This window comes from Canis lupus, chromosome 33, assembly GCF_048164855.1.
Source record: "Canis lupus baileyi chromosome 33, mCanLup2.hap1, whole genome shotgun sequence".
Taxonomy (NCBI): Eukaryota; Metazoa; Chordata; class Mammalia; order Carnivora; family Canidae; genus Canis; species Canis lupus.
Genome location: NC_132870.1, coordinates 21,336,759 through 21,360,434, shown reverse-complemented (window position 1 = coordinate 21,360,434; position 23,676 = coordinate 21,336,759). Strand labels below are relative to the sequence as shown.

The 23,676-nt window shown below is 37.2% G+C and overlaps 1 protein-coding gene and 2 long non-coding RNA genes across 8 annotated transcripts in view; 2 read left to right on the top strand and 1 right to left on the bottom strand.

Annotated features, from left to right (window-relative positions):
* LOC140623971 (uncharacterized) overlaps positions 1–23,676 on the bottom strand; it is a 121,756-nt gene that overhangs the window by 87,725 nt on the left and 10,355 nt on the right. For 3 of the 6 annotated variants that reach the window (XR_012023541.1, XR_012023537.1, XR_012023539.1), the window contains exon 3: positions 5,996–7,751. This is a non-coding gene — a long non-coding RNA (uncharacterized lncRNA). The remainder of the gene's footprint in view (positions 1–5,995; positions 7,752–23,676) is intronic. The other 3 variants (XR_012023538.1, XR_012023542.1, XR_012023540.1) reach the window with 1 other exon arrangement.
* On the top strand, positions 930–17,360 carry ADH4 (alcohol dehydrogenase 4 (class II), pi polypeptide). The gene is made up of 9 exons (XM_072810748.1): positions 930–1,085; positions 1,824–1,925; positions 3,214–3,355; positions 4,244–4,331; positions 6,818–7,049; positions 9,239–9,499; positions 13,897–14,032; positions 14,704–14,839; positions 16,917–17,360. Exons 1-9 carry the CDS (start codon positions 1,068–1,070, stop codon positions 16,939–16,941), a joined length of 1,140 nt encoding a protein of 379 aa, XP_072666849.1. The 5' UTR covers positions 930–1,067; the 3' UTR covers positions 16,942–17,360.
* Positions 1,932–3,205, top strand: LOC140623972 (uncharacterized). The gene is made up of 2 exons (XR_012023543.1): positions 1,932–2,790; positions 2,829–3,205. It is a non-coding gene; the product is annotated as an uncharacterized lncRNA (long non-coding RNA).

Sequence of the window (23,676 nt, the reverse complement as noted above, 5' to 3'; positions counted from 1 at the left end):
AGTCAAAATACATAACAACCAATGTGGGGCATTCTATTTCCTACAAACAACTGTGCAAGTATGACTCCAAGGGTGCTCTGGTCCATAGCACTACAGTTCACAGCCCCAGAACATTGGACGGGTGGTAGGTATTTCCCTACTGCAGTCCAAAGACAACCTTACTACACACAGCCAGAGACCCAAAACCTTTGGGGCCAGGGTGATGGGCTCATACATTTGGAAGGGCAAGAGAGTAGTTCCTCAGCAGTGATGAAACAGGGCTCCCCAGGGCTGCCAGAGTTAAAAGGAAATTTAGAAATTTGGGGCAGTGATTTTTTACCAAATGGAATAAAAATTTCAGTATTTTAACAGCTGGCATCACCTGAATAGTGTGTACTGGCTGCATATTAATCTTAAATATTCCCCAAGGAAACTTAAACACATATACAACAGAATAAATTAAAAGAATTTTTATGCAACCACTGATTTATCATAAGCAAAAAACCAAAAAGCTAAAAAGGAAAATGGATAATGAAAATAGACTAATGTGGATGAATCTCACAGAGGTTGAAAGAAACAAAGAAGACATAAAAGTATACATATACTATGATTTCATTCATATAAAGGTTTTATTTTTTTTTCTTTTTTTTTTCATATAAAGGTTTTAACAGGTAAAACTAACTATACTATATAGAGAACCATAAATCATAAAGAAATGCAAGAAAATGATTATTAGACTTGTGGAAGAGAAGGCTGGGTATAGGAAGGATTCAGGGACAGTAGAAATGCCCTTTACACAGATATTAATTCATCTGTGTAAGTTTAATGAACTTTTCTCTATTACCTTATTTTTGCAATAAAAGGGAAAAAAGTAAACATCTTCAAATAAGCTCTGGTAGCAACGGCAATTGGCAGCTGAAATGTGACTGTACAAATCATGCAAGAAATGGGCGGAGCTATGTGTCACAGCAACAAAAAGGAAAGTGATTGGAGAGTAAACGGGCGGAAATGGTATTTATTCAAGGACAAAGGACGTGGAGCACGCTCAAATCAGAAAGAAACCTCCAAGGCTAGCCTGCCAAAGAAAAATGAGCACCATGGGCAAAGTAAGCAAATATACTATTTGTTTGATTCTTGGGTTTTTGTCTCTTTATATATTTGCTAAAACAAGGTTCCTTCAGGGTTACTCTCAGAAAGCAATCTAAAGTTGATCAAAATGATCTGAATAAATTCATGCCAGGAACTTACTTTTAGGAAATTACAGTGGATTTGCCAAAATACTTACTACCTGAATTTTTAATTAAATATTACTTATAAAGGCCAAAAAAAGAGAGATTTCAATAACTATGCTATAACAACGAAATAGAATTTGCATCTGTTAGAAATAAAGTTAAAGAAAAATATGGAAAACATAGCATATTAATAACTAGAAAAAGTAGATTACAAAGTATTACATAGAAAAGATCCCGTTTAGGGATACTGAAAAAATTTATACCAAAATCATAAAATAAGTGATAAAATTACAAGTGGATTTTGTTTCTTTTGTTCTTATTTGTATTTTGAAATTTCTTATCATTAAAATATATTGTATCTGCAATAAGACTAATATTTAAAAATATAATCCAAAATTGCATGACTATCAAAAATTATGTATTCATGTGTCAAAGACTGGGAAAGCATAACAAAAGGAAAATAGTAGCATGAGAACAGAGGATTATAGGTCTGCTTGTTTCTAGTTTCCTTCAATGTTACTTATATTTGAAATTTTAAATATAATTTTAATTGTAGTCTATATAATTACATATTAATTATATAATTAATCTCCCTCTCTCCCTCTTTCTCAGGTTATTAAGTGCAAAGCAGCTATTGCCTGGGAAACAGGCAAGCCCCTCTGCATAGAAGAGATTGAGGTAGCTCCCCCCAAGGCTCATGAAGTTCGAGTTCAAGTAAGTAGGGACATTTCCTAGACAGCACAGACAAGGCACTAAGTGCAGACTTTGTTTCTTTAGGTCAGGCCTGCATGGTATGACTGAGAGTACCTGGAGTTTCACTTTCACCTATGGCGGAACTATATTTTTAGATCCATATAAAAACAGGCATTATCCGAAGAGGGGCAAATTACTAATTATCATTTGCTACTGATAAAAAGCTTAAAATGTATTTGAATTTATCTTAATATTAATCATCAGCCTGAGGAATTTGACAAAGGAATTCACTTTAGATTGGAATTAGTTTTCTTTTTGTTTTCCAGTTGCCAGTTATTGGAAAGTGTTAAAGGAAGATAAAAAAATTGGTTCCAAACAAGGGAGAGGAAAGAGCTGCAGTGCTACCCAGGGCAGTATAAGAGTCCTGGCTGCCCAGAGGAGGGAGAAGTGTAGGTGAGCAGGGAAAAGAGACTTCACTGTATAGACAGAGATCACAGATAGAGAGCTGGGACAACTCCATTTTCCCCACAGCTGGCCTGGCTTACATTTTTCCTCAGGACCACTACAGGACAGGTTTACACATGAGAATGATTAAGAGAACCTCATGAACAGAATCTTGAATAATAAGAGATATGCTGGTAATTGAGACAATCCTTTACCTGATACCTCTTTTAACTATAAAAATATTATTACCCCTATTTCATTTCATATGATTTCAACAAAATGTGCACAAGCCCTAGAAACCTATATTTCCTCCATTCCCTCTTCCTAAAAGATTTTGTTTAACTTTTCCCCATTACCTTTGAATTTTTCTCTCCTGGAGCCAGTAACTGCCAATTTTATCTCTGTATGATTTGCCAGTAGCAATGAAAGTTAGAAAACAAAGGTTTATTTTTTTATTTTTATTTTTTTTTGAAAACAAAGGTTTATTATTTAGAAGAGGAGAATATATGCTATTTTTTATTGCTGTTTTTTTCCAAAATGTAATTCTTTTATTGAGCTCCAAGACTGTTGTAAAGTTTCAAGGTGACATTGGGCCCAAGATTAGCCTCCTAGGGCAGCCCCGGTGGCGCAGTGGTTTAGCACCGCCTGCAGCCCGGGGCGTGATCTGGAGAACCTGGATCGAGTCCCACGTCAGGCTCCCTGTATGGAGCCTGCTTCTCCCTCTGCCTGTGTCTCTGCCTCTCTCTCTCTCTGCATCTCTATGAATAAATAAATAAAATCTTTAAAAAAAAAAAAAAAAGATTAGCCTCCTAACAACCCCAATGATACGACAGAAACAGGCCTCAAGTCTTTGGTTGCTTTGTAGATAATTGCCACTGCCCTGTGCCATACTGATGCCCATCCTATCAGTCCTAAATTTAAAGAGGCCCTTTTCCCAGTGATCCTTGGCCATGAGGGTGCAGGAATTGTGGAAAGTGTTGGGCCAGGAGTGACCAACTTCAAACCAGGTATGTTCTTTGCTGATGCCAATTAAATGGAAATGTCAGGATAATTTCAGGAACTGATAGAGTCCTGGCTTTGCATGCTATAATTGATCTCTATTTATATATGGGAACCATCTTTTCCAAAGACAAACTAAGACATACAATCTATCACAGTCTAACAATGGGACGGAGTATGTGAAGTCAGAACTAATAAAATATGGAAAATATGGTCACTTTATTTATATATAGCACTGAGAAACTGCTATGAAGCAAAGCCACAAAGTGGGACACAAATGAAAATTTATAACAACTTCTAAATAAAACAGAAAAATAATTTAGTATCATAAAGAATTTCTTTTTAACGATTTTATTTATTTATTCATGAAAGACAGAGAGGTAGAGACATAGGCAGGGGGAAAAGCAGGCTCCTTGTGGGGAGCCCAATGCGGGACCCGATCCTGGATCACAGGATCATAACCTGAGCCGAAGACAGATGCTCAACCACTGAGCCACCCAGGTGCCCCTCATTGAAAGGAAGTTAAGGGGACACCTGGGTGGCTCAGCAGTTGAGTGGCTGCCTTCGGCTCAGGGCGTGATCCCGGGATCCAGGATCCAGTCCCGCATCGGGCTCCCCTTAGGGAGCCTGCTTCTCCTTCTGCCTGTGTCTCTGCCTCAATCTCTCTGTCTCTAGTGAATAAATAAATAAAATCTTAAAAAAAAAAAAAAGAAAAAGTTAAAAAGACAGTATATACAATACTTGGGGGAATCAGCAATCATGTAGAGTAACAAAATACTATAGCCATCTATACTTTATGCTAAACATAAAATATATATCATAAAGAAGATTCATCTGGTAGAGACTTTTACAAGCTGTATCTTAGGCACCATCCAACATATGGCCTTTCTTTCCAGGTGACAAAGTAATTCCACTCTACATGCCTCACTGTAGAAAATGCAAATTCTGTCTGAATCCACTCACAAATTTATGTAAAAAACTCAGGTAAGTCCTATACACTATTAGTAAGATTATAAATTGGTATAATATTTGGGGAAGTACATTAGCAATATCTAATAAGCTTCTACCCACCAATACTAGTCCTAGATGTATATAAGAAATTGTTGTAAAATTACTCAAGGAAACATATGCTAGAATGTTCACTGCAACATTGTTTATAACAGCAATTAAAAATAGCCCAATGTCACGCCTGAGTGGCTCAGTGGTTAAGTGTCTGCCTTTGGCTCAGGTTGTGATCCCGGGATCCTGGGATCAAGTCCCACATTGGGCTTCCTGCAGGAATTCTGCTTCTCCCTCTGCCTATGTCTCTGTCTCTCTCTGAGTGTCTCTCATGAATAAATGGATTTTAAAAAATCTTTTTAAAAAATAGCTCAATGTCCACCAACAAGAGAATGGATTAATGAATTGCTGTGGAGTAACACAGTGGAATATTATATAACAATGAAAAGGGTTAAACTTGATCTACATACAACAACATAGAATAGTTTCACATACATGATGTTAAAGGAAAGAAGCAAGTTTCTGATAAATATATTTAGTGAGATATCATATACAAAATAATACAATATACAGGGGAGCCTGAGTAGCTCAGTTCTTTAAGCTTCTGACTCCTGATTTCAGCTCAGCTCCTGATCTCAGGTTTGTGAGATTGAAGGCTCTGCCCTCAGTGGAGAGTCTGCTTCTCTCCTTCTCAATCTCTCTCTCAAATAAATAAATAAATCTTTAAAAAGATAAAACAACAGTAATACTATATATATAATATAGTTTATGGTTACATGTGTATGCAGTTAAGGTATAAATATATTACTGAACTGATAAATGCCAAACTCAAGATAGTAGCTACTTCTATAGGAAATGAGGAATGAAATGAGGTACAATAAAGTAATTTATTCCAAGGCCCACAGATAAAGTCTTAGAGCTAGATTTTGACCGTAGACATTCTGACTCCAGAGTTCAAAACCTTTATCAACTTATTCTTTAATGAGACTACATACAGAAAAACCTCCTAAAAAGGGGGAGGGGGGAATGCTTGGGTGGCTCAGCAATTTAGCATCTGCCTTTAGCTCAGGGTATGTTACTGGAGTCCCGGAATTGAGTCCTGCATGGGGCTCCCTGCTTCTTCCTCTGCCTGTGTCTCTACCTCTCTCTCTCTGTGTGACTCATGAATAAATAAATAAATAAATAAATAAATAAATCTTAAAAAAAGAAAAGGAAAAGAAAAATCTATTTAAAAAAAGAAAAGAAAAATCTATTTTAAAAAAAGGAAAAGAAAAATCTATTTTCCAGTTTTCCTTCTCCCAAAAAAACTCTAGAAGATACCTTTATTGGGCACGGAGTTTAAATTTTATACTCAGAATTTGCACAGAGCACAGCAGCAGCAAATAATAACATCCATATTATTCTTTAATGTCGATTGAAGCTAGTTATTTCAGAAGCTAAAATTGTACTACTCTTACATCTAATTACTGTGCCTCAATTTCCTCATCTATAAGATGGGAATAATAATAATGCTTACTTCACAGGGTTATTATAGATAGTTAAAGCATTAATACAACCCTTTGCAAACTTTAAATAAAATAATAGATTTTGGCAATGACCATCAATTATTTCTAACTCCACAAAAAGAGAGATAATAAGGTATTATGTACCTCCAGATGAAAATTCACAGCACCACCTTTGAAATATTCCTACAAAAATATAAAACCTAAATTAAATCAACCAGTTAGATTGAAAATACTAGTTAAGAGGAAATACAGGGATGGGAAAATGTGTTACACCCAATTATAGGAATGTAATCAGGAAAATTCAGAATGGAAAAACTGTACAGAACAAATGACTGTTTCTTCAACAAATAAATTTCAAAGAAAAAAACAAGGAGGGAGGTGAGAACCTATCAATTAAAAGAGATAACACACGTCAACTAAATGCAATATCTCAACCTAAAAGAATCTCTTTGAGATACATAATAAAATATTTACAAATGAAACAGTAATGAGTGGGGTTTACTTCGAAACCATCCCATTGGGGAGGGTAGGTGCTGGGGAAGAGTGAGCCTTGAGGTGGGGGTTGGGGGAGTAAAAGATGCCAGAAGAACAGCCCTGAGTTGATAACTGCTAAAGCTGGGATATAATTGCACAGGCATTCAAAAGGCTAGTATTTCTCCATTTATGTACAGTTGAGTTTCCATAAGTTTTTTTCTAAGAATTATTACATACAAACCCTCAAGAGAGTTTCTGGCACATAAAAAATATTCAATAAAAAGTTTATTATCATTATTAACTTTAGAGTACTTCTGACTATATATTTAGGTGAAAAGACTCAAGTCATTTTCTCAATTTTTCTATCTCATAAAAGTGTCATAACAAATATATAACACTTAACTGTTTTTTCAGTAATGTAACCAGTGGTCTATTTATGTTCTCTCTTTATTATCTTGTTTTTTTTAATTTTTAATTTTTTTTATTTTCTAGTCTAGTCAAAAATCCTATTGTTGATCAAGAACTAATGGAAGACAAAACCAGCAGGTTTACCTGCAAAGGAAAACCAATTTACCATTTCATGGGGACCAGTACCTTCACTCAGTACACTGTAGTGTCAGATATAAATCTTGCCAAAATCGATGATGATGTAAATTTAGAGAGAGCTTGTCTGTTTGGATGTGGATTTTCAACTGGCTATGGAGCTGCAATCAACACTGCCAAGGTAAAAGTGGTTCATCACCAGGTTGCATAAAATAGAATTTACTAGGAGATGGAGTAATAAAGCAGCTAGCTATTCTTCAAGCCTTAGCTCTGTCATTTATTACTTCTATGACTTTAGGCAAGTTATTTAACCCCTCTATTCCTACTCTCTGCAATAACATCTAGTATAAATAGGTATGGGGATAATCAAATCATATTACATATGTAAGGCACCTAACTCAGCAGCTGGCATACAGTCAGCACTCAGTTCATGTTAATTTCTTTTCCTATACTAGTATGTTAGATCACAGACTATCCCTGCCTTAAATATAGCGTGCTTAAATATGTCACCTAAATATGAATGTTCACCATGGGAGAGCAGACCTAGTCAAGAGGCAACAGAAACTACAGAAACTCCCACCCATCTCCATTTAGTCACCTCTGCTTTCTTCCTGATCCTGTAGATTTCTCTCCCTCAAACTGGTAATTCACCTCTGGTTCTTATCCTGTCCTTTTGTGGCTCCAAAGGCGAATCTCAGGTGGCAGCCCTGATGGTGGCAAGATGCATCCTTGGAATCTCATGTTAGAATTTAGAAACTTTCACAAAACTGTTTAATGAGAGACTGGACAGGTGTCAGTATCACTTGGATGCCTCAAACAACCGCCTTGATGTCAGTCTTCGATCCTTGAGTTCAAACTGCAAAATGCATCCAGAGTGCTCTTTCTAAACAGAAACAAAACAACAAATGTTGTTTCTAAACAACAAATGTGAAGATTTCATTGCCCTTTCATTACTCCACTTTTCCATCAGTGGGGTAGTGATTCTCCCTAATTCTACCTTCACAGGGTCACCATTCCCCCAAGCCTGACCCTCAGTTTCTGGGCTCCAATCACTGTGGCCCCTGGGCTTTCCATACATGGCTCCCATCAACACTGCCTGGAAAGCTCCCCGCCCCCTACACATACACACACCCCTCTTCTGGCTGTCTCCATTTTTTTGTCATTTCCTACCAGAAACCCTCCAAACTGTCAGGCGTGTACTGGGTGTCCCTCTCAGTTTCCCCTAAAGTGTCTGTGCTTATTGTCCCTGTCTCTCTTCTTATCACACTCTGGAGAAATTTTCCATTTATTTCTCCTTCTTATTAGACTATTTGCTCCTTGAGGGCAAGAACTCTCTCTTGTTCATTGTGGTATCTCCAGAGCCTAGCCCTGTGCCTGGCACACAGTAGGAACTGGATAATTTTTCAATGAATGAATGAAAAAAAGCCAGGTTCATATGCAATCCTTAAAACATCTTGATAAGGCTTGATCCTCAGCTTTGCAATCTAAATACTCCTCTTTATCAGGTTACCTGCAGTTGTTCAAGTGTCAAGGAAATAAACTCAACCTAATCAAAATTAAAAACTGATCTAATAGCCATAATATCAAGATAAGACTTTTCATTGAGAATCAGTCAAGCAGACAGAAATGTTGTTTTTGGCTATCAGTATATTAAAAATTAAAAACAGTATAGTCAATCAGAAAAAGACAATTTCATATGGTTTCACTCATATGTAGAATATAAGAAACAGTGCATGGGAAGGGAGGGAAACTGAATGGGAAGAAATCAGAGAGGGAGACAAACCATTAGAGACTCTTAACTATAGAAAACAAACTGAGGGTTGCTGGAGGGGAGGAGGGTACAGGGATGGGGTAATTGGGTGATGGGACATTAAGGAGGCCACATGATATGATGAGCACTGGGTGTTATATGTAACTGATTAATTACTGATAACTACATCTGATGTACTATACTACATAATAATGTACTATATCTTGGATAACTGAATTTAAATTCTTTAAAAAAGGAAAATATAAAATAAAATAAAATTTTGTTCTGATAACAGTAAAGGGAAGAGGAAAACAAGTGGATTATTTTCACCTAGGTTTCTTTTTGTTTTTGTTTTGTTTTGTTTTGGTTTTTGAGCTTATAATTCTAATGGCATTCAAATGATTCTCCAAATTTAGCCAGTGACTCATCCATTTTAATCTTGGCAGACTTCCCTCATTGGCTGTATCATTTAGCTTTATGACAAGCAGTCTTTTTTTTTTTTTTAGGCAGTCTTTTATTTATATGTTCCTGCCTCTACTTCACTCTCTTCCTTTAAAAAAAAAAAAAAAAAAGTGAGACCACTTCCATTTAAAGTTAATTTATAATTTTGCTGCCTGCAGGTCACCCCTGGCTCTACTTGTGCTGTCTTTGGCCTAGGAGGCGTTGGGCTTTCCACTATAATGGGTTGTAAAGTAGCAGGAGCTTCCAGAATCATCGCTATTGACATCAACAATGAGAAGTTTACAAAGGCCAAAGCCCTTGGAATCACTGAATGCCTCAATCCTAGAGACTTCAATAAACCCATCCAGGAAGTCATCATTGAAATGACCAATGGAGGTGTGGATTTTGCCTTTGACTGTGCAGGTGGACCTGAAGCCATGGTACATATAGTTTTTATAATAGTATATAATAAATTGCATGTATTAATATTATTAAACTATTTAATAATATAAATATTATTAAATTGGTAGTATGTATATCGATAAGGTTATTTTGAATTTAACATTAGTATATTTATGTATATGTAAATTATATATTTATATAAATATTATTTATTAATAATATCAGATTATGTATATTATTAATATTTGATTAATAAATGTTAATACTTACTTGGATTATTAATATTTCTGTATATTCTTCCACATGAAGTTTAGCAAAAAGAGAAAACTTAGAAATAAACATTTTAAAAGAATTGTGCTTATGAGAAATGATAGAGAAAAAAAACAGAAAAGGCAGAGTTAGAGGAGGGAAGAAGACAGGGTGACACGTGTCACCCCTAACAGCTGGAGGCATTCCATTCCAACCTAAAAGCAGAGTGGTGAGAGGTCAGCAATCTACAAACAATCCAATTCCATTCGTCAGATCTTAATAAAAGGGATGCCAAATTAGGTCCACATCATAAATCTGAAATTTTCAATATATTCAATATATTAAAAACATACATACACACACACATACTTCAAGATTAAAATGTAGACCTTTTAAAAAATAAAAAAATAAAAATAAAATAAAATAAAATAAAATGTAGACCTTTTGTCCTAAGCACTACAATTCTGTATCATTCAGATTTCTTCTCTCAGGACAAGCTACATAATTTGAAGGCCTTTCCAGGCACAGAGCCCTGAACAACTACACTGGCTGCAGGCCCATGAAACCAGCCTTGTTTATTCTACTCTCAAAAGTGGGGTAAAGAACCAATCACACAGACTACACATGGAAAAGTTAGCTTGTCAGACTGCCTAACCTCACTTTCCAGCGGATGGTCACTTGATGCCTATTTGCTCAAAGAGGCTAAATCGAGTTTTGTTTTGTTTTATGAGATGACTAACAATTTATCAACTGATTATCTGCCATGGATTCTTCCTATTTCATGAAGGAGATCTGTGGAGGAGCTGTGGTGTTATGCCCTTTTATTTACAACTTCATTCAACATGGCTCTCAAAACCCTCCTCTAGGGAGGTTATAAAAAATAGAATTCTGTACTTCAACATCCCAGTAGCAGGCTTTGTACAGTTCTTCCCCTTGATTTTTACCCAACTGATGCATTCTCCAGAAGAGAATGGAGATGGGGAGGAGCTGCTGAAAGCATGAGGCTCCCTTCCTGGGTCTCCCCTCTCAGAATGGTTTCATTGGAATAATGTAACTGTTTAAAGGAGGATCTAGCAGGTAATAAGCACTCCATAAATGTTAGCTATTACTGAAAACTCATGCATTAAGGGCTTCTTATCCTATACTGGTCCTTTGTGTTCAATGCTTCAGATCCTGCTTCTTAAATTATTGTTGGCATCTGCAACTTACAATGTGCCACATCCATTCCTCCACTTTCCACAGCTCAAATTTTTTTCAAACATTGAAATTCAACCTATTGATATTATTTTTCCAGTATGGAGATTCTCAACACTGGCTACATTTTAGAAATGCCTGGGGAGTTGTTACTATCATTGTTTGGTACCAATGAATGGGCCATATCCCAGGATATTCTCATGAGTCTAGGGCCCAGGTACAATATTTTTTACAAGTTACTCCAGTTGAGAACTACTTAATCTAAATCTTGGCAGGTTCTATTATTATTTAAATTATGGAATAGACTTACAACAGAGAATCCAAATAAGAATAGATGGGTTTAGTTATCACAAAAAGATCAGCTATCTACCCATCCACCATGTTTCCATAACTAAGGAAATCTAAATTTCTTGGTTGTAGAGCAGAGTCCAGTAATACCTGTGAATGAACTTGAATTCAATGACCACTAATGCTCTTAAGCAGCCTAAAGGAGGCGCCTGAGGGGCTCAGTCAGTTAAACATCTGCCTTCAGCTCACGTGGTGATCCCAGGGTCGTGGAATCGAGTCCTATATCAGGCTCCTAGGATCAAGCCCCATATCAGGCACCTTGCTAAGCAGGGAGTTTGCTTCTCCCTCTCCCTCTGCCTCTTGCCCTGCTTGTGCTCTCTCTCTCTCTCTCTTTCCTTGCCAAATAAATAAATAAAATCTTTACAAAGTAAAGCAGCCTGAAGAACCCACAGAACAATCATAAAGTTACATTAACTGGCAATATTATAAAGTTTTGAGAAGCAAAAGTAATTCTCATCAAAAATTATCAGAAGCTTCTAAATAAAACCCTTTACTTGCATATGATACCCATTTTTAACTAAGTTATCATCAGGGAGATGAATCCCTTGCTTGAAGCTAAGCTCCAGAAATGTAGAACAGGCTAACAGGGGGCACCTGAGTGGCTTAGTAAACTAGGCATTGGACTCTTGATCTTGGCTTGGGTTATTATCTTGGGATCATGGGATTGAGCCCCACACTGGACTCTGCACTCAGTAGGCAGTCTCCTCAGGATTCTTACTCCCTCTCCCTCCAACCATTCCCCTCTCCCATTCTCTCTCTCTCTCTCTCTCTCTCAAATAGATGGATAAATCTTCTTTAAAAAAAGGGCCAACAGGAAAGATATTTTAAAATTAAAATAGAAATTAGGAGTTAATATAAATAGCTACCTTCAGGTAATAAGTCTATGAATTTTCTCCTCTCCATGGATCTCTCTATACAGCATAAACAAAAATATTTCTGCCATATAAAAAGTGCATACAGTAAAGCAGTTGCTATTTAGAAATGTTATGAAGTCAGGCAGCCCAGGTGGCTCAGTGGTTTAATGCTGCCTTCAGCCCAAGGGCCTGATCCTGGAGACCTGGGATCGAGTCCCACATCAGGCTCCCTGCATGGAGCCTGCTTCTCTCTCTGCCTCTCTCTCTCTTTCCCTGTGTCTCTCATGAATAAATAAATAAAATCTTTAAAAAAAATAAAGAAATGTTATGAAGTCTCAAAACAATAAACATTTATTCAAATAAAATTTTCATAATACATTCTAAAAGTTCTAGGTCACTTCATCTTCCAATACTAGTAAGACAGACAAAGAGAAGGGGGAGAATTTACTTCAAATTGCTTCTTTTATACAGTGATCAATGATGAAAAAAAGCTATACTTCCTATTGAGACTTTTGTAAAAATAAAAATTGCCCAACAAGTCAGAATTAAATTGAGCACTGACTATGACAAAGGATATAAAACAAAGTTTATGCTTTTCTTCTTTAAGATTAGTCTCAAAAATTAAAATGTTCATCTATTTACCATACAGCTTCTTGTGGAATGGTCATCCACAGTTTATGTCTTTCTCAAATTTCTTAAAATTTTCAACCCTTGGCATTTTTGTATTAACCTCAAACTTGCAGTAGGTTAACATAACATTTTTTCTCTTGTGGAAAGATCAAGGCAACTCCCCTGGGCCACTGTCTTCCATGTAATGACTCAGCTAGTTCTTTTTTTTTTTTTAATGAGAGAGAGAGAGAGGCAGAGTGAGAAGCAGGCTCCCTATAAGGAGTCCGATGTGGGACTCGATCCCAGGACCCCAGGATCATGCCCTGAGCTGAAGGCAGACCTCAACCACTGAGCCACCCAGGCGTCCCTCATTTTTGACCTCACAATGTCAACATGAGGTCATCTGGATTGTTATAGCAGGAGAATGGACAGCTGGCAGGATGTATACCGGGTTTTCTGTTTTGTCTATGAAATAACACACATCACTTCTGCCGATAATCTATTGCCCAGAACTAGTTATATAACTCTACTTCTGAGAGATAAATAATGTAGGAAAACTGATAAAATGTTTTATGAGCAGCATCTAGTGTCAGATTCTGTTTAACTGTCTTGCTCTGTTTTAAATAACATTTTTTATTTATCTTATATTGAGATATACTAAGTTTACAATGTGTACCTCATTCCCTAGGTTCTAGTAGATACCCATCCTCTCTTCATGACTTCAAGGATTGTGTTTTTATGCCTCTGAAATTGCAAATGTTTTAGTACATACCCACAGCAGATCATCAAAAACTTGATTAGAATTTATAATATATATCTTCTAGAATTCTTTTCTAACTTCACATATTTTTTTCTTTCTTGATTTGCAATGATACACATTCCAGATTCAGCATAACTATGGTATTAAACAGAAGAAAATAATGGGTTCTGTTTCTTTTCAATATCTTTTTTTTTTTCAATATCTTTTTTTGATGAAGTTCAAACTTTTAATGAATCTTCTACCTGAAACTGTACAGTGGAGCTTCAAGTATCATCAACAATGCCATAACCTCATTAGCTTGACTAATCTTATCTTATATGCAGAGTTGTATAAATTTTCCCTAAAGTATTGTACATACCTACAGAGTTCATGTTCTACTTTTTCTACTTATTCAACTAATCCTTTTTGTTTTACCTTCTAGAGAGCAGCCCTGGACTGCACAACAGTAGGTTGGGGATCATGTACTTTGATTGGAGTAAACTCTGAAATGTCAAGATTGACTATATCTCCAGTAGAGCTAATAATGGGCCGTACCATAAATGGAACATGCTTTGGTGGTCAGTTTTTTTCTCTTTTAATTTACTCCATAGTAGTATGCAAATTCTTCCAATGAAGATTATTGAATGAAAAGGGGAAAAAATGTTGTTTAAATACTGAGTGCCTAATAACATATCTAGAGACTGCATAAAAGTTATTCTAGGAATTATTTGAAAGTAAACAGTTTTTTTTACTTAAATTTGCCAACATATAGTATAACACCCAGTGCTCATCCCATCAAGTGCCCTCCTCAGTGCCCAGTCACCCAGTTACCCCATCCCCCTTATTCACCTCCCCTTCCACAACCCTTTGTTTGTTTCTCAGAGTTAGGAGTCTCTCATGGTTTGTCTCCCTCTCCAATTTTTCCCTGAAAGTAAACAGTTTGTATAGATGGATAACTACAATTTGCAAACTGAAATGAAATTTGCATTAAAATGAACCAACACAGAGGAACAAAAGGTAAACTTTAATCAAACTGATAATTCCTTATCTAGAAGTAGGAACTAATTTTAACATTTCTTATTAAGAAAAACTTTTAAATAAATTAAACTGTAGAAAATTAAAGATGGGAGGGATAATCCATTTGAAAGCAACTCAAATCTGACCTAGTAATTTAATTCACTCAACAAACTGATTAAACTATCTCCTGTCAAATACCGTGTCTTTACTTGGCTTCTTGGCCAAATTGCAGGTTGGAAAAGCGATTCTATCCCAAAGCTGGTTACTGACTACAAGAATAAGAAATTTGATCTGGATCTATTGGTGACTCACACTCTGCCTTTTGACAAAATCAATGAGGCATTTGACATAATGAACCAAGGAAAAAGGTAAATTAACAAGGAGGTTTGAAAAACCTTTATGATGACCTTATTTGTTAAAAACTAACCAGTTTGTCTTTTCTCACATTTTCCACATCATCACACATACTAGATGTGCTTTAAAGATTAAATGGTGACCTCTGGAAAAAAGAAAAGCTTTCTACTCAATTTCCATAATGTACACTGCCATACACTATTCCAACAGAGAGTGGTGATATAAACTGACACATATTTTCCCTTTCACAAACAACTGTTAATTCAGTTGGGGCTGTTCCCTAGAAAGAAAGGTTTCTACGGTATAATGTCAGGTCATTCTGGTGCAATATAGCCCTAGGTCTCCCATCATTAAATTCTGCAATTAACAAAGTGCCCATTCCAGTCCCTTCAAGGTCAGAACCAAGTGAAAACCACTGATATGTGAGCAGTGAATGACTCATTTAAAGAAACAAAGGATACCTCAACTCTTACTCTCTTGCTTTGTCCGGAGTCTACAATAAGATACAATCTGATCCATGGTTTTAACTATATTGTGCTCCCTTGGTGCAGATCATGAGAACTAACTTATAGAAATGGCCCAACTGGAGTTCTGTAGCAACTGAGGAGCAGGAGAGACTAGGATCAATGATTTTGGTTAAAATGATTAAGCACAGCTTTCAATAGAAGCAAAGAGCAAAACACCAGGAATAGTTTCATAGAGGAGATGTAAAAAAAAAAAAAAAGGAACAAAACAAGAAGATATCACAAAATGGGAGTTTCACAAAATGAAACTAAAGTTACATGACATGAGTTTGAAGCAGAAAATAAATGTTGCAAAAGAAGAAAACAGGTCTATGATGTGAGGACCCTGGCTACTTCCTAGGAAAGTATTTCCTGAGAAATTATTTATACTGACATGAACTCTCTATTTTGCAAACCCATTAACTGCAATGTATCAAGAAGAAGCTCGATAGAAAGAAAAAGAAAGATTATTTAAGCTACACAAATTAACTTAGTGTATAAACCCTGCAATATTTTGCATAATCTCAATATTCTCATAAGGAGTATTCCTTATGTTGGGAGTTAGGTTGGAATATGGGGCATTAGACCCCAAAACTCATATCTCATGCACCACCACCCTTTTCCCCCTTGATTTCTGTGTCATGGAATACACCCACAAGGAATGCTAAGTGGCAGCCAAATGGAAAATGGTGAATTACTTTATTAATAGCTGGGCAAGTCTCCCATGCTTTTAAAGTAGGCCTGATAAATCAGTGAGAGAATGGAAGGCTGAGGGCTAGATACTTGAGTAAGGCCTCCTACTTCCCCTCTGGCTCACTGAGAAAACCACATTACTGCCCACACTGATGGAAAGGTGACAATGCAGAAAGCAGAGGATGGGACTTAGCATATGGGTATAGGAAGCACAACTGAGGATAGGCCCTCCTGCCATACCAACTGCATAGAAGCAAGGAAGTGGAGGGAATACAACACTCAGTTGGCCTCTTAAGGTGCAGTGACCCTGACTCATGGCAAGGAAAGGACATAGAGGTTCTCCCTCCACAGGTAGAAAGATGTAGTTCCCGTCCCTGGGTGAAGAAAACATATATGCATGGCAACCTGCTAATGCCAGGGATTCCATAGCTCTAGCAGTAAGGTGGAACATAAGGAAGTCTCTGTCCTTGAGGCTTACCTCGTTCTTTGCTTCTACATGTTGAAGGAATTATCAAGGAGTAAGAATATTTAGATTCTCAGAAAGCATCATCCCAATACACCAAGCAGTGACTATTCCAAGACAAAAACCTCACTACAATCCTAGCATGTTCTACTTTATAGCACCATTGGGCAGCACAGACCTCACCCAGGGTCACATGAAGGTCCCCAAGTTTTCCCAGCTTATTAGCACCATATATGAAGTATTATTAATTCTATGAATGGAAGAAGATGCCAAGATAAAAGAAATTAGACATAATTTGTTAATTTCTTTTTTTTATAGATGTCTATAAAGAAAAATTAAACCAAATGTCGAAATAAAAGTACAAAAATTACTTGTGGGTCTTGGTTAAATTTACCACAAAAATTATGCTGATTGTTGTCTTATTATTAACAGCCTTCGGATAGTCCTGACCTTTTGAAGACACCAGGAATAAATTGGAATACTATCTGACTGAATCTGAACCTGTCTGGGTTAATTTACAACCTTTAATAATGAACCACGGATTGCCATGAATTTAAACAACTATTTAAAGTTAACATCTCAACATCAAATAGTTATAAACATTACAGCATTTGTATCCATAAAATATATTAATATTTCCTGTTTAGTAATTATGATAACTGGTGTGTTTATGAATAGAATTATATGATGAGAATTGTTCAAAACTAGTTCTGGAGAGGTGGGAGCGGGGAATGACGGGTAAGAAGTAAAGCTTGTTGGCTATATGTTTATAATTTTTTAGGTTGGGTGATAAATATTCAGGGTTTCATTACACTGTTCTCTCTACTTTTGCTTATGCTTAAAATTCTCCATAATAAAATTTGATTTTTACTAGAATGACTACTATATATGTGTACATAAGATACAAGTATCTTTAAAATGTCATATATATATATATAATGCTGTTACATAATTTGGGGGTTTCAATAAGCTACAAGCTGATCTTTAATAAGCTGCTAAATAATTTCCTTCTTGACATCAGGTATTTACTTTTCTCTTAGCCCTGCTTTACCACTATGAACTATAATCACAAGTAATGGGATATCAAAAGCTATATAAATGGGTAGAGATAAATAAAAAATGAAGATTTTTTTTAAGATTTTATTTATTTATTCATGAGAGAGGCAGAGACCTAGACAGAGGGAAAAGTAGGCTCCTCACAGGGAACCTGATATGGGACTCAATCCCTGCACCTGAGATTACCACCTGAGCAGAAAGCAGATGCTCAACTGCTGAGCCACCCAGACATCCCAAAAATGAAGATCTTTTAAGGAGAGGGTAATTTGGAACAGCTATCAGCTCACCATAATTCCTGAAACCCACTCGTTTTATTAAATGTTTACCACATGTTGAACTGAGAGAAGATAAACTTCCCGGAAGCGTTGGCAGAGAAGGGTGATAATATTTCAAAGTAGAAACTTACATTCGGGGTTACTGCAGACTCTCTTTGGTTAGAAATGGAAGGCAGTTAATCTGTCTGTAAATGCTTGCTTGGTTACCATTGCGGGGAGTAGGATATACCCAACAGGTGGCTGTCCTTTCCCATACTATTCCCTGTATCAGGTGTGTTCTATCTCCTCCTCATCCCCTGGACTCCTCTCCTCAATCTTTCCCCAGCTTCACGAACTTCCCACCTCCTTTTCAGCTGTTGGCAGCCCTGGAACTGTTTGCCTTCCCAGATTTCCTTTGGCTCTTACTGTCTTTATGGAAATCTTAACACATGCTGCTTCCATTGTTAGTTTTGCAAGAGTCTGTTTGTAAACTTCTTGAAGGAAGAACAGTCTTTGAATGCATCCCTCTGTTAAGTAGGCTCAATAAATATGTGGTGCATGGAACACCTGGGTGGCTCAGCTGTTGAGCACCTGCCCTCAGCCCAGGGTGTGATCTTGGAGTCCCAGGATTGAGTCCCACATTGGGCTCCCTGCGTAGAGCCTGCTTCTCCCTCTGCCTATGTCTGTGTGTCTCTCATGAATAAGTAAATAAGATCTTTAAAATAAAAAAAAAAAAAAAGAAAGAAAGAAGTGGTGCTTGACCAAGTTCATCCTCATGAGTATCCAGTTTGTATTAGCCCTTCTGAATGATATTTTTCCAAAACATTTTCTACAGGCCTCTTTTTTTCCTAAAAAGAGATTCACAAACCTCATCCTAATAACTCAGAATGGTCATTATGAGAATAAATTTTTATGTAAAATTGTGATACAGTATCTCCCCTCCCTCTCCCTCTCTCTTTCCTTCTACTTCTGCGATCACTCCTGCAGTCAATGGCCCCTGCGTCTACATGTCTTCTAATTTCCTAATTCCGGTTCTGTGATTTGGAAAACAAACAAAAATTTCATTATTTTTCACAAGGCTGTTAAAATTACTTATAGAATCACTGAAAACCCAGAGTGATGTGTATGAGGTTTAAAGCTTAACCTTGATCATTCCCTTGGCAGCAAAGGCCTTTTTTTCTTATCCATGCACCTAGCTGAAACTTCTGGTAAATGTAATCACAGTATAATTCTCCAAAACATACACCTAATTCCGAAGTCACCCAAGCATTTCTTTCTTAAAATGATAAATGAATGCTGAATCTATAGGATACTCCAGGAACTAAAATCATGTACCACTAACCATTTGGCAATGTGCAGAAAAGTTCTGTTGTGCCCAAGATTGCAAATCCGAGAAACCACCAAGGAGCGGCCACCGATGCAAGCACACGAGGGTTTATTTACAAGCTCGAGCTTGGGTCCAAGTGTACCCGACACAGCGGAGCAGGGACTTGGACCCTGAGATGGGATTTAGCTTAGTTTTAAGGGCTGCTCTAGGGGACCTTCAGAAGGGGTGGAGGAATTCCTCAAGTTCTGTTTACATTTTGATATGGGGCCTTCAAGGGCATTAAGCTCTGTTCTTATTCTAATATGGGGCTTCCTGCCACTGGCTTGGGCTCTGTTCTCATTCTATTAGGGGCTTCCTGCCCTTGGCTTGGGCTCTGTTTTTATTCTAATATGGGGCTTTCTAGGGCATTAAACTGTAAACTGTTTTTTTTTTTTTTTTTTTTTTCTGTAACTGCAGTAAGGTAAAGTTCAGCTCTTATTCACAGGGGCCTGGGATGGCTGTACTTGTGCTAACGCTGAACTTAAAGTGGAATGGCCTTAATTTTCTCGGCCTGCACAGTTCCATTTAAAAATTGCACTTTATTTTTTTCAAGATTTATTTATTTATTGGACAGACAGAGACAAAGTATGGCAGGGAGGGGGCAGAGGAAGAGGGAGACAAGACTCCCCACTGAGTGGAGAGCCTGACGTGGGGCTCAATCCCGGGACCCTAAAAATCATGCCCTGAGATGAAATCAAGAGTCAGACACTTAACTGACTGAGCCACCCAGGAATCCCTAAAAATTGCACTTTAAAGACATAAAAATAAATCTGCAAGCTACTGACAGTTATCTATTTCTCCTAAGGGCTCTCAAATTTGCTCTTCAATTTTAAGTGTTACTTTTCAAAATACTAGGGACAACACACAAATCAGTATTTCTAGGATTCCAAGTTACTGAAACAAAACTGGAGTGGAATTTGACCCCTCCAGGGATGGCTGGATGGTTCAGCCATTGAGCGTCTGCTTTAGGCTCAGGGTGCCATCCTAGGATCCTGGGATGAGTCCTGCATCAGGTTCCCCGCGAGGAGCCTGCTTTTCCTTCTGCCTAGGTCTCTGTCTCTCTCTCTATGTGTCTCTCATGAATAAATAAATAAATAAATTATTTTTTTAAAAAACGAATTTGACCCCTCCAAAGGAAAGAAAAATTAATTTTAAAGGTTTTGATTCTCTAACATAGTAAAATATTCAGGTCTATTTTTTTTTCATGCTTTTTCAGTCTGAAATTATTACAAAACTTTAAGAATGTCAGTTAATAGGGTGAATAATACTTAAATGTAGAAGGCAACACAATCACAGTATATTTTTCTGGCAAGAAAAAAATGCAGTTTTAAAGTTTAATCACTCTTCGAGCATCCTAGCTGGTCATTGTTTTCTATATGCTACTACCGCGCCCTCTGGTGTTTGTTTAAAACATTCTTTTTCCCATCTACTAGACCCTATTTTCTTGAAAAACGATTCAGGGAGAGAATAACAACTTTCACATATATCATAGTTGACATTTTAGAAACTACTTTCATGTGCATTATTCCACGTGATTCTCCAGAATTTTCACTGGCCCATAAATTCTTGAGGGCAAGGCCATGTTTCACATTCTTTGAGTGCCTTGCTGATAGCAGGGCCTCCAAGCAATGTGCTCTATGAGGTAGGCAGGGCAAAGTTTATTAATTTCATCGAATAAATCCTGTGTTACAGGGCAAAGAAACACTACTTTTCTCACTTGCTTATGAGAGGTTCACAGAAACTTCAAACTGAACATATCTTAAGAATGGATGGTAACATGTAGGAGAATGACCCTAGTAGGAGATAGTTGCTGAAAAATTTGGGGGTAAATTTCATGAGATTTGCAACTTCCTTTCAAATGGATCATCAAAAAAATGTGTAGTGTGTGTGTGTGTGTGTGTGTGAGAGAGAGAGAGAGCAAGAGAAAGTAAATGTGACAAAAAATATTAATTGGCATACCTAAGTGAAAAACATAGAGGTATCCATTGTCCTGTTTTTCAAATACGAAAATTGCAAAATTTTTCAAAATAAAAACTTAGGTCAAGGAAAGGGGATATTTTCCAATTCCAAATTAAGTAAATAAATCACTTTTAAAAATATGCCTAACGGGTGATCAGTCAACCCTGGATTAAACCCCTCATAGGTCAATTTTTTCCTTATATGGTTAAAACTAAGGTCTGCCTTCCTAGTTTTGCTCTCCAGAGCATCAGAAAGTTTAGTCCCTCTGGTAGCTGAAGACAGCTAGAATAATCCGGTCTCCTATAACACCATGTCCTCTTTATTCCTAATTAAATACCTCTAAGTATACTTAGAGTCAATATTCCACATGCAAGTGAAGTGTGAATAAAAGACTAAATGTAGACCATATTTACTCTTTAGTCAGCCTGCCCCATCACTGACAAATATTGAGCTGTATAAAATTCTTAAACATTTCCTTTCTGGAATGCTCTTATTCTATCACTTTAACCCAAAGATAGACCATTTGTCTTCTCTGAAGTTTCAAGGTCTTTTTAGAAGGAAATTATGAGCATAAGTAGGCATTTTAAAATATAGAAGAAAAACAATATCCTCTTAATTTTATTGCTATTAAAGAACATTTTTTATCCTTTCTACCAATAAAACTTGTTTTATAGGTCTACCTACAATGTAGCTAATAAAATTTCAGAACCTGACCTTAAAAATAAAAACATTTATAATTAACCAAAGGAGTCTAAGAAAGAGATGAAAGAGATATCCCTTAGTGCAGATAGGTAAAAAATAAAATAAAATTCTGCATCATAAGCTACCTTTAAAAACCTGGTTTGATAAGGTATTAAAAAGATTTCCAAAAGAGACAAACCAAAAACCCAACTCTCAACTATAGAGAACAAACAGATGGGAAACAAACCGGAGGGAAGGTGGGTGGGGGAAATGGGTGAAATAAGTGATGGGAATTAAGAGTACACTTACCTTGATGAGCAATGAGTAATATAAGCAACTGTTGAATTACTATATTGTATACTTGAAACTCATATGACACGGCATGTTAACTATACAGAAATTAAAATTTTTTTAAAGTTTATTTTCTCAGGATCCCTGGGTGGCTCAGCGGTTTGGCGCCTGCCTTTGGCCCAGGGCATGATCCTGAAGTCCTGGGATTGAGTCCCCAGCATGGAGCTTGCTTCTCCCTCTGCCTGTGCCTCTCTCTCTCTCTCTCTCTCTGTGTGTGTGTCTCATGAATAAATAAATAAAATATTTTTTAAAAATAAGAAAAACAATTTTTTAAAAATACAGTTTATTTTCTCTGGTTAATATTTGCCCATGGTTAAATCTGTGTCACTGGTAATCTAAATGCCTATCTATTATACTACTCTATATACTTTTCTATGTTTGAACTATTTCAATATTTATTTCAAAATAAGAGAAAATAAAATAGTCCTAGCTACAAAAAAAAAGTTTATTTTCTCTGAAAAAATATTTTTTTTAAAGATTTTATTTATTTATTCATGAGAGACACACAGAGAGAGGCAGAGACACAGGAAGAGGGAGAAGCAGGCTCCATGAAGGGAGCCAGATGTGGGACTCAATCCTGGGTCTCCAGGATCATGCCCTGGGCTGAAGGCGGCGCTAAACCACTGAGCCATCCCGGCTGCCCCTGAAAAAAGATTTTTTAAAGGTTTCCAAAAATATTTGTTGGTTCTTCTCAGTAATATGAAAACATGTGTGAATATTCACAACTATTACTAGAACGTCTTCTGTTTTTTTCTAAAAGAAATCCATTCTCAGTTAATTTAGTGCTATTTGTTTTTTTTTGTTTTTTTTTTTAATTTAGTGCTATTTGAACCAAAATGTCTTGTAAAACTCTAAAGACTTTAAAAAGTGTTGCCTTATTCCATGAAAATAACCTCCAAGAGGAATCTGCAATTCTGCTCATTATAGCCAAGATTTTTACCTGGTAATAATATTGTAACTGATACCTGTGTATTTCTAAGCAGTCTTTAAATGTTTCTGCCAAATTAAAAGAGAATCCTTAGCACTTTCCTTTCCCTCCACAGGTACAATGTGGAATTATTAATTATTTCAAAATAGGCGGCGCCCACGGGTGCCGGGAGGAGCCGCTAGTGTCCTGGAACCGAGCGGTGTGGGGGCGCGTGCGGGGCCGAGGCCGCGGCCTAGGGCAGGTGCGTGCAGGTGTCCATGGCCCCGGGCGGCCGGCCGCCTGGCGAAGGACCTCTGTGCGCGGGAGTTCGAGGCTCTGCGGTGCTGCTTCGCCGCCGCGCGGCCAAGACGACCCTGAGGGGAGGCCTTTAGGATGGACGAGCCAGCACTGCACTTGTTTGCTGCCCCCAGGCAGCAGAGCCGGGCGCCTGGTGCTGACCGCCGCCAAGGGCAAAAGTCCAAAACGTCTGACACTTTTAGAGCTAGAAGGACTGCAGGCGCGTCGGGGAAGGGGTGGGCGAGCGGGCGTGGGTTTTTCTGCCTCGTGTGTGAGGCTTTGGGTTAGAGTAAGATGCTGAAGCGATAATAAAGACCACGG

Coding starts and splice junctions, on each gene's coding strand:
- ADH4 (XM_072810748.1), top strand. Junction 3,356..4,243: donor AGTGACCAACTTCAAACCAG/GTATGTTCTTTG, acceptor CTTTCTTTCCAG/GTGACAAAGTAATTCCACTC. Junction 9,500..13,896: donor CAGGTGGACCTGAAGCCATG/GTACATATAGTT, acceptor TTTACCTTCTAG/AGAGCAGCCCTGGACTGCAC.